The sequence below is a fragment of the Sarcophilus harrisii genome, chromosome 3 (genome assembly GCF_902635505.1).
Source record: "Sarcophilus harrisii chromosome 3, mSarHar1.11, whole genome shotgun sequence".
Lineage (NCBI taxonomy): Eukaryota > Metazoa > Chordata > Mammalia > Dasyuromorphia > Dasyuridae > Sarcophilus > Sarcophilus harrisii.
This window is the reverse complement of record NC_045428.1, coordinates 542,888,684-542,899,556: the sequence shown is the minus strand read 5'-3', so window position 1 is coordinate 542,899,556 and position 10,873 is coordinate 542,888,684. Positions and strand designations below refer to the sequence as shown.

The 10,873-nt window shown below is 47.1% G+C and overlaps 1 protein-coding gene across 1 annotated transcript; it reads right to left on the bottom strand.

Annotated features, from left to right (window-relative positions):
* Positions 1–420: 420 nt before the first annotated feature.
* On the bottom strand, positions 421–10,445 carry UTP11 (UTP11 small subunit processome component). Its single transcript, XM_003765380.4, has 8 exons — positions 9,730–10,445; positions 6,455–6,516; positions 5,035–5,137; positions 4,792–4,905; positions 4,362–4,455; positions 4,132–4,262; positions 1,042–1,152; positions 421–509 (listed from the first exon to the last, which is right to left on the bottom strand). Exons 1-8 carry the CDS (start codon positions 9,790–9,792, stop codon positions 426–428), a joined length of 762 nt encoding a protein of 253 aa, XP_003765428.1. The 5' UTR covers positions 9,793–10,445; the 3' UTR covers positions 421–425.
* Positions 10,446–10,873: the final 428 nt, after the last annotated feature.

Sequence of the window (10,873 nt, the reverse complement as noted above, 5' to 3'; positions counted from 1 at the left end):
GGTGTGATTCTTGGGGAAGGAGAGGGGGGAGCTGTTGCAGCCTCGGGTCCGTGTCCCCAGGGCGAGAGGGCCCTGCCAAGCCATTTGTGTCCTCTGCATCACAGGAACTCCACTAGAGCACAGGGCAGGGACAAGGAGCCAAGACTATTCTAACAGGAGCTGCCTGAGCAAGAGAAAGTGTTCCTGGACCTTCGTTTTCATGGGACCCCAGCCCATACTCTAACCCAAGGCAATTCAAAAATAAAAACGTCCTCAAAAAGTTTTCACAACACTTTTGAGAAGACAGAAAAGGGGCTTTTTCAACTGAGCCTATTTTCTTCACGTTGGAACCACAAGGAGGAAAATCTTGTTGGACAGAAACAAAAATTATCAGAAAAACAGAATTTGTGTGTCTAAAGAATAACCACACTTGGACAAGAAGACTTTTAACGTTTTCGTTGACTTTTAAATTTGTAAATAGCTGGGGAATTGACTGTTTCTTTCTTCACCTTCACTCTGGGGGTTTTATCCTGCAAAACAGAGGGGAAAAATTAGTACAGTATGGGGGGGGGTGTTGGGGAGGGCAGAGAATGTTGGAGAAGAAGACTTCAAAAGCAGACAATTTATGTGAAAGTAACTAAAAGTATATGAGTATCTAAAGAAGTCTGACATTTAGTGGATAGATGATAATAACATGGAAGTGTCATCTTAGACTCTTCAGCTCTGCTATTTAACTACACAATATCGTCTATTTTTAAACACCAGTGAGTGGCACTCACTGTTTTGTTAACCTGTTTAAATGTTACGGAGAGCTATTCATAAGCTATAAAGTTCAAATGCTGCCCGTTCCTACCCTATGCTGTTCCAAAGCACTGACTAATAACCCCCTTATTACCTTCTTAATCAAGGAACATTTCAACACTCCCAGAGTAACAGACATTGGCTCAAACTGTGCCCCTAAGGAGCAGACATTTTCACCGCGCCTGATTTACACACAGATGAAATCCAGTCTCAGTTAAGACCTTTAAAAGAAACGAAGGCCTGAGGCTTTTCTCTACTCACCAGAAGATCTTTGCGTGTTTGGATTTTCTGTGCAATAACAAACAATTCCTTCTCCCTCTCGATACGTTGCTTCAGGAGGCTGTATTGCCTTTTCCTCTCTCTAGCCAGCTTCTATAAGAGAAAAATATACAAATATTTTCAGCAAAACAAACAAATGGAGTAAAAGTCACTAAGAAATGTTTCAGAGCCCAATGGGAGGCCAGATCTGCCAAGGTTTAAATAAGCTCTTTTTATGACTCCAGGAGGGCCTCACTAAGAGGCAATAGTCAAACTGTTTCAACTTTTGGGGACTGCACTTACTCCAACAATCACAGCACCCTTTTGTAGATCAATTTACTGAGAGCATCATTCACAGCTACCCTATGAGGTGGTTGATCATTAGCTCCATTATGCAAAGATGAAACTCAGACTTGGAATAGTGACTTGAACAAGGTCACAGAGCATATAAGTAACAGAGAAAGCCAAACTCAGTATCCTAAATTCAACCTCCCCTTCTACTCCCTGCCTAGAGTCTGAACATCTGGAGGCCAAAAGAAGTAGTTGGGAAAGTATGGTCTGGCCCTTCCGGAGGCACTAGGTGAGATACTGAGAAAACTTTAGGAAAAGCAAAAAATGGCCTCAACTTAATTCTCCCTACTGATCCCTCCTTCTGCTCCCCCTTTCAAAGAGGCATTCACCCAAAAGAAGAGTGGAGACCTCACTATCTTAGCAACCATCACAGGGCAAAAGCTCTGCTAAGTGCTCTGGAGTCCAACTTCTTAAACTTAAGAGTTCTCAACTCTACTTAGGGGTCTCATAACAATGTGAGGATCTCAAAATAAGATTATCAATTTGCATACCTATTTTATATTTCTGTATATCCAGGGTCACCTAAGTATTTCTCAGGGAAAAAGGGTGTCTCAAGTGGAAAAAGTTTAAGAAGCCCTGGTCTAGAGTAATGGGAATGAAGAGGCTATTCTCTTCCAATCAATTCATATTGAGCTGATTGCCCCAAATAATCTAATCGCAAGGGACAAACATTGCTAGGAAAAACAAGGGAAATCCCAGTACCCTAACTCTCTCTTCTCTCCATTCACAGGTGGAAAGCAATGTAACCAGGTAGTCAGAAAAGCATTTGGGAACAATGAGACACTTAACTATTACTAAGCTATTTCACAAACTGAGTTGTCACAATCGATAATACCAGGAAATCAGCCTGGCTGTTCCAACTGGTGTCTTATGTAGAAGGAATATTCTTGGACCTGAGATGATGACAATTCACCAACTATGCCATAGTCTCCCAACAGTGGTTTCAGACAGCTTTTGTTTTCACGTTATTGCACACACTGTCAAATTTATGAGATTGCCCAATATATTCAAACTAATTAGGGGTATTTATATTACTAAAGCAAGTTTAGCTGCCTCTGAGCTAGAGAAAACTGCTGTGAATTAAACATTGGAGGCAAAGCTGATGCTGTGTAAATGATTCAAATCACAACAGAACAGCTGTCTGCTTGAAACTCACAGACAATTTTTTTTCAATGAATCAGTCAGAACTGAGATTTCAATTCTCTGAGAAACCGAGCATCACATTTCACGAACCCAATCACAATAATGGAGAAGAGTCATAAGGGAAAACCCAATAGAAATTCATCATTGAGGTGAAGCAGGCTGGGTGCTGGCTCTAACTGTACGATCTCTGAGCTCAGTGAGTGACCTGGAATAAGTGACAACCTCCCTGAATTTCCATCTCCTCATCAGCAAAGTCAGAGAGAAAGAGGACCTCACAGCGCTGTTGTGGGGATCAAGGAAGATGGTGGGCAGGGGAGCATTCTGTCAACTGCCCATACAAAAATATGAGTTACTGTTTATAACCAAAAGACTTAGGAGGCGGGAAGCTGGTATATCATCACTGCGAAAGTACAAGTCCTCAGACCCAAAGAGTCCAAGCGCCTCATCCTTCAATGAGAACCTCTCCAACGGATCAGAGAATGCTACCAATGGAAGGAAGCTCAGCCATTACCCCAATGCACTTGCTTGTCAATTGTAAATACTTTTAGCATCTGTCAGGTGTCTTGTCCCGAAAGAGAGAATGATCCTTTGGCTGTACTCAGATTTATTGATAATCTCATCTGCTACTATTGTCATTATTTACAACAACAGCTTTTCGTAGTTCAGTCATTTTTGGGTCATTTGGGGTTTTCTCGGCAGAGATAGTGTGGTGGTTGCCATTTCCTCAACCAGCTCATTTTACAGAGGAGGAAACGAAGGCAAGAGGGGTTAGGTGACTTGTCCAGGCTCCCGCACAGCTACTAAGTGTCTGAAGTTGGATTTGAACTCAAGAAAATGAGTGGCAATGGCCAGGCCTGGTCATCTGTGCACTGTGGCGCCCCCTAGCAGCCCCAATGCAAACAACGCTCCGAGGCATTTTTACAGGAGAGGAAACAAAAGCAATGGGATTCCGTGCTTTGCCCAGGGTGACACTGGTACCCGAGGTGCAACTTGATTTAAGCCCGGACTCTAAACCCAACGCTCTACACTTAGATCTGTTTGATTAATTTTATAACAAAAGAGTTGGATTAGAAGCCAAAAGACTTGAATTGTTCTGCTAGCTCTGCCCCTTAAGAGCTATATGAACTAGTAGGAATCACTTCCCCTCTCTGTGGCTCAGTTTCTTCTGTAAAATGAAAAAAAGGAACCTTCCCTCCCTGTCCTCCTTTCCCACTATTTTTTTTTAATCGAAAAAACTGGGAGTCCATAAGTCCACCTGGTTCAAACCTGCCAATCACACCTTCAGCACCAAAATAATCATCACTGGTATTTTCATAGCACTTTAAGGTTTGCTAAGTGCTTTATAAATATCTCATTTAAAAATATATTTTTTAAAATCTCACTTTCATCCTCACCACAACCCTGAGAGGTAGGCACTGTTATTATCTTCATTTTACAGATGAAGAACCTGAAGCAGGCAGCGGTACATTCCCCCCCCAACAAAACACCGACGTGGCCCACCAAGCCAGGTCATGATCCCGTCTGCAGTCTCAGAAATCTGCGACACAAAAATGGCAAAAAGGAAAACCGCTTTCCCCGCTCGAGGGCAACAAGAAGCACCTGGATCTGGCTCTGATGCGTGGCGCCCATCACAGCTTCTCTCTGCAGGGTCTCGATCCTGGGCCGGTTGTAGACGCGTGTCACCAGCTCGGGGGCCGTCTGCAGGTGAGTCGCGATATCAAACTCCTTCACTACAAGTGCAGAAGGCAGAACTTCTTGAGCGAATGCCCCAGAGCCACCTGCGGCCCCACAGCCCAGACACCCAGCCACGGGCTCCCCCAGGCTCATACCTTCCTTTTTGGTGTCAAAGAAGAAGACGTGCTTGTTCTTCTGCTTCCCGGAGGCCTCCAGCAGGTGGAGCTCTGATTTTAGCTGTTCAATTTTCTAGAGGAGTCCCACAAGAACCAAGCTGGTCCTCCTCCTTTGCCCAGCCTTCCTCCCTAGCCTAGTCCTCCTCCCTTGCCCAGTCCTCCTCCTTTTCCCAGCCTTCCTCTCTAGCCTAAATCTCCTCTCTAGTCCAGCTTGGTCCTCCTCTCTCTCCTAGCCTGGCCCTCCTCTCTAGCCCAGCCCAGCTACAGGGGCTGAGACCTCACCCAGACAAGCTCCCCACCAGCCATCACCGGGCTCGGTTCTGTATCACCTTCAGGGGCATCTCTCTCCCAGAAAGAAGCTGGGGCCGACCCGCCGTGCCCAACACCAGCCCAGCGCTGCACCCCGTACCTTGGCTTCCGCTACCCTCTTCATCTCCACATATTTGATGTCCTGAGTCTTCATCACCTTCAGCTGCTCTTCGGTCACCTCATCCTTGGGCTGCTTGACCACGTGGACCCCATCCTAAAAGCATGGTGCAAGGACCACCGAGTCAGTGCCCGGAGATCTGCCCGGGTGAGCCTTCCCTCCTTGTCCTCCTTTCCCACAATCACAGGCACTCAATAAACCCTTTTGGGTCAATCAGACACTGACCTGGAGTTGAACCCGAGTCATCTTGAAGTAAAACTCATCAGGATTTTTTTCCAGGGCCTTCTTACGAAGGGCTCTAAGATATTCCTGCTTCTTGTGGTAGTCACTGAAAAAGACATGAAGCGGAGTTTACCAAATGCTTCCTCACACCGGCTCAATTCCAACAGAATACAGGGATCTGGAAGCTCATGGACAAGGAAGCCCACAAACAATTAATTCAGCGACTGCCTGCCCCCCTCACAACTGGAAAATGCTCCATCCAGCTCACTTCTCATCAAATGGAAGCAAGCGATGTCACCGAAGCCCTCGCTTGTCAGGGGGAAGAGCTGGGTCCAGTCGGAGCTCAGCCCCTTACTTGCCACGCCACCACAGGCAGGTCACTTCAGCACTCTGGACCATGGCTTCTTGGCTGCACTATTTTGAGGGTAATTGGGAGGGTTAGCTGGTGCCTCTAAGTGTTCTGTAGATGGTCAGGAGTTCTCCAGTCATCAGTCACTGCTGGACCTCCCTCGCTCCTATCCACTCACCCCTGACCTGGGACACCTGGCCTACTTCAGGTTAGCAACGTTCCTGTCACTCATGAACCAAGAGCCCCACAAAATGAGGGGCGGGCCTGGATGCCCAACCGGGTCATGTGGACGGAAGGAACACGATTCAGGAGTGACAAAGACAGCAAATATAGCTAAGGCAGATATCATCATACCCATTTTACAGCTGGAGAAACTGAGTCTCAGCAACACTGTCTCATTGAAGGTTATACAGTACTGGAAGAGGATGAACCCCAGGGTTCATTCTAATTGGGATCTCTGATTTATCAGTAGGGCCTCCACCGCTATAGGAACTGATGGACCTTCAAAATTCTGTAAAACGCTCCTCCCATTCTGTACTGGAGGTACAAGGAGGGCCTGGGCCATCATGTGGAAGAACCAAGAAAATTTTCAGCAAGCAAGCAACCAACAAGGACTCATTATCTTGGGGGTGGGATATAGAAGGGAAGGGCAGTCCTTGAGGCCTCAACATTCCCATCAGGATCACAAAATCTCCCATCCACACTTCATGGGGATATGAGAGAAAGAACAACTGGATTTTGAGATGCCATCTGGCATTTCAAGGAAAGGAAAGAAAAAAACCTCTGTTTTTTGGCTCAAATATCAAGACCGTCACACACAAAGTTACTCTGAGGAAATCAATCTGGAACAAATGCAATGAAAAATTATGTTGCAGCTGGAGTTGCTACAAATATTACTATGCTTAAACTAACAGATCAGTTTGGGGCCACGGAAAAGCGTTTCAGGGGCTGCCAGAGGTTACTACTTTATCAATGACAGAAAATGATCCCCTTCTGGACAGTCAAACAATTTCGTCACAGTGCTTCAAGATTATTGTGTTATTTGCAGCAACTTGAATAGAAGAATAAACTCACTTGGCACGAAGTTTATAATCTTTCTTCTTTTCCAAAAAGCCCAGATGTTTTCGAAAGCCAGGCTAGAAGACAAAAACATGGTGTTTGGTTTCTCCAGTACACAACAGACCCAATAAAGCTTCTACTTGACTGTCACCAGTCCCTCTGAAAAGACAAGTCCATGTCCTTGGAACTGTCCCTGCACCCTAGCTTCCCACCCTCCCCATTTCCTCCATACCTATCTTCTGCCAGAGGACAAGATACATCGAGTAGGGCGCCAGTAGGTTTAAAAGCTTGGCCATGGCAGGCTTTCTAGCCAATTAAGGACAGCAGGAGGCAACAATGACTGTGCACCATGTGAGCAGCTGCCAGGAGAGCTAAAATTAATGTGAACTGGATCCAAGAGTTTGTAGAAAACCAAACAGAGGGAACATAGTGTGTATGTAGTGTCTCAGCAAATCTTAGAGAAGGTAGGGAGAACTTTCCACCCAAAGGACAAAGCCCCTGGGAGGGAGGCCACAAGGATGGAGGAAGGGAGAAGAGTGAGTGTGTGCACGTGTATGTGTTTGTGTGTATGAGACAGAGAGGGTGCATGCATTTGTCACTGACACAGTGGTTGTTCTCCTAGACCTCCAATTTGTGTGGCTCACTCTGACTGACTCTACTACTATACTCCACATTTATAATGGTTCATCATTTTTGACATCTTTCTAAAAAACTGTCTTTGGTAAATCCACGACTTTTTCCCTGGAAGGTCTCTATTCCACTGTCACATAATTCACAACCATCTGGTCTGAGCATTTAGAGCAGAAAGAGTTTTAAAAATCTTTTATCCCAGGACATCCCAACTTTTTAAACAATGACAAGCCCTTTTAAACATCAAAAACTGTGATAAATTCCCACATGATGATGAATGTTCCAAATAACCATTAATAAAGAAAAATATAATAAAAATTATGAAATCAATAATGCTTTGAAATTATTTTCTACTCATTACAACAGTCATCTACAAATGTGAAAAACAGTAATATTTATATGTGCAAGAAGTAATATTTATTCCATCTACAGGGTTAATTTGTCAAGGTAGTAGGTATTCAGTATACTAGGGAACAGCTAAGCAAACTGACACATTCGTGTTGTGAAATATTACCGCACTGGGAAAAAAATGAAGATGAAAAATTTAGAGAAATATGAGACTTATATGAACGTAAGAAGAATGAAGTAAACAGTACCATGAAAGCAACATATATATATATATATATATACACATTGACTAAATTGACACATTGTGTATACACACACACACATTGACTAAAGCAATGTGAACTGAAGGAACAATCAAGTGAAACTGACAGCGAAATGACCATACTTGGCTCCAAAACAATTCTCCCTTTGATGGTGAAATAGAAACCTTCATATCTTTAATACTGCGTTTATTGTTAAAGATGAATCCATGAGTCACTTAATTCCCTAAATTTTTTTTTCTTTTTTAATCTATTAAAAGAAAAGACTCTCTAGGTAGAGCAGGGAGAAATATAGTAAGCAATAAATGTGACAGAAAATCAAAAGATCTACATAATAAATAAAAGGGAAAATGTAGTGGGAAGAGTGGAGGTTGGGGGGGGGGGGAAATGGAGGGCAGGGAAGCAAGGGGTTCTGACATTAGGACCTGTCCTTGGAAAAGTGTGTATCAATCAGGACAATTGGAGTGGGAGTGAATTAAGTACCTCTATCCTATCACTCCCCTTCGATAGCTCCTAGGTCAACTCTGTAACGGAAGAACGTCAGCGCTAGAAGGGTCCTTGGAGAACATCTCATTTTACAAAGGATGAAACTGAGGCCCACGGAGTATTAGCAGCCTACTCAAGTGGTAATCTTGGGAAAGTCACGTAACCCTTTAAAGCCCAGATTTCATCATCTGTAAGATAAAGGGGCTGAACTAGAAGATCTCAAAAAGCTCCAAGTTCTATGAACCAATGGAGCGCTCGAGGCAAGAGGCCCTTGAAGCTACAGGATGATCCCTATTACCTGCGGGGAGCCAACCTGTAGTTAAAGATCTTCATAAGCAGATTGCTTCCAACTTTTCCAGGCTTCTTATGCTTTCTCCCCCAGGGATCCTGCCTCCCTGAGACGGACATTTCCATGCCCAGCATTTCCTCCCTCTCCCTCCTCACCGGCTTTCTGCAAGCCTAGGCTAAGTCACACCTTCAGCAAGCACTTCTCGGGAGCCCTTAATGCCAGAAATCCCCCCCCCCGGGATCGCCTCCTGTCTACTCTGCATATAACCCGGACCCGCGTAGTCACTTGCGTGTCATCTCCCCTGCTTGAGAGCCTGACCTGCTTCTTTGCCTTTTCTCTTCACAGCCCCTGGAACATCCCCAGGGGTCGGGGGAAGGCCGGGGGCCCAAAGCCTAAGAGCCGCTCACTAGGAGAAGCGCGACAACCTCAGGCCCCAGTGCTCACGGCGCTGTCGGCCAACATTTATTAAGGGCCCACCGCGTGCTAGGCTGGGGGTCTAAAAAGAGGCAAAAGAAGCTCTGCCCTCAGAACGCGGGGCCTAACGGGGCGGTAGCAGACGCGTGCGCAGGAGACACGGGAGGTGACAGAAGGAAGAAGATGAGCCGCTCTGGCCGTCTGAAAGAGGGAGTCTCCTGCGTGGAACACCCGGACATCAGGGTCGCTAGTGTCCCGGAAGAAGATATCCGGAGCCTGGGAAGGTGGGAGGGGACGCTTTGGCCGCCAGAGGAAAGGACTCCGGGCTTATAATCGGTGGGTCTGGGTTTGCTTCCGGGTTAATCCGTTTAACGAAATGGGTCCCCGCGGGCCCACTTCGCTCCCGGAGAAAGAAGCTACCTCTATAGACGTCACTTTTAAGCGTCAGAGCTGCCCGGAGCGCGACCAGCCCCGGGACGCACAGTCGGCGCGGGGACTCCCCGGCTCCCAGGCCAGCTCTCTACCCAAATGTAATAGACACCTGTCGAACGCAGCGCGGCCTACGTTAGGGAGCGTGGGTGGCGGCCCACACCCCTGCCACCGCTCGGCGCGGGTTAAGTTCCCGCCAGCCCTCTCCCCAACTCAAGCCCTCGGAAATTGACATTTGAGGTTCCACGAGGTAAGGAGGAGCCCAGAGAGCGTGGTATGCAAATGAGAGGGGCGGGGCCTGCGCCGACGAGCCGGACCGGGATGTGCGCACGCACGAGGTTGGGCTCCGAGCGGAAAAAGCAGAATCGGTGCTGCGGGGTCTCTGTGGGGTTAGACACCCGCGGAGCTCCAGGGGAGGAGCGGGGGGCTCATACCTGACTTCGTTCCCGGTGCTCCCGCTGTCGGGACTTGGCCGCCTTTTTAAAAGCCGCCGACATGTCGCTTCCCTTTTTTGAGAGCTCAAGAAACACCACAAGCTCCGCTCCGCTCCGCCAGAGCCGCGCCTCACCGGAAACAGGCCGCGTCGCGGGGCGGCCCCTCCCACTTTTATTTCACCGCCTATCCGACTCGGGCTGTCCTCGGAAGAACTGTCGTCAAGCGCGCGGCTGCTGAAAAGCCTTCTGGGAAATGTAGTTTCCCTTGGGCTGGCGCCACGTGACGTCTCGTCGGACCGAGTATTGTAGGGCTCACGCGCTGCTGCTCCTTGGCTGTCAATCAATCTGTAACGTTTTGTTAACCGCCAGCCAGGGGGATCAGCGAGCAAAGCGCGGGGACTTCTTCCTGAGTTCCTGTGGCCTGGGACCCTCACTACTATCCGTAGGACCCTGGACGCGTCAGTCACCTCTATCTGCCTCCATCCCCTCATTGGTAAAATGGAGAAACCTTTGTCTAAAAGAAGAAGACAGGACTGAACAACAGGTTGTTAATGGCTGGAACAGAACTTGCCTTCAAGGAGCTTACAGCTAGCAAGGGAGGCAACACTGTGATGGTGTTTTCTCTGCTTTAAAGTATAATAAGATGGTTCTCTCTGGGAGAGAGCGCTTCTGGGAGGTTTTCCGGAGGCAGCCTTGGTCTCAGTTACAAGTAAATAATCACCCAAATCGCAGCCAGCTGGTAAAAATTCAGATCTTTTATTGTGCCCTTCAATATAGCCCGGTTGGCTCAGGCCTATCTCTCTGCCTGGCTCCAAGAGATCTTGCAGCTTTGTCCTTGGCTCCTGCCTCTGCTTTCTTCAGCCTCCATCCAGCCAGCACCAAGGTGGAAGATGCAATGAATTTCTCTTGCCTCAAAGATAAGGCTTGTGAGCCTCCTCCCAGAGTGCCCCTCTCCGACCCCTGGGAATGTTCCCAAGTAACTCTGGAGTGGCTCGCTGAAGCTCTATTTATGCTGCTTCTCCAAAAGTGGGATTGTGGGATATCTCCCAGCATGCTCTCTGGTCCTAAGAGCTTCAAGGGAGGTGTGAATTCAGATATCTCTTTCTAAACCCTGTAATCTCCCAAACATGTGAACTCCAATGAG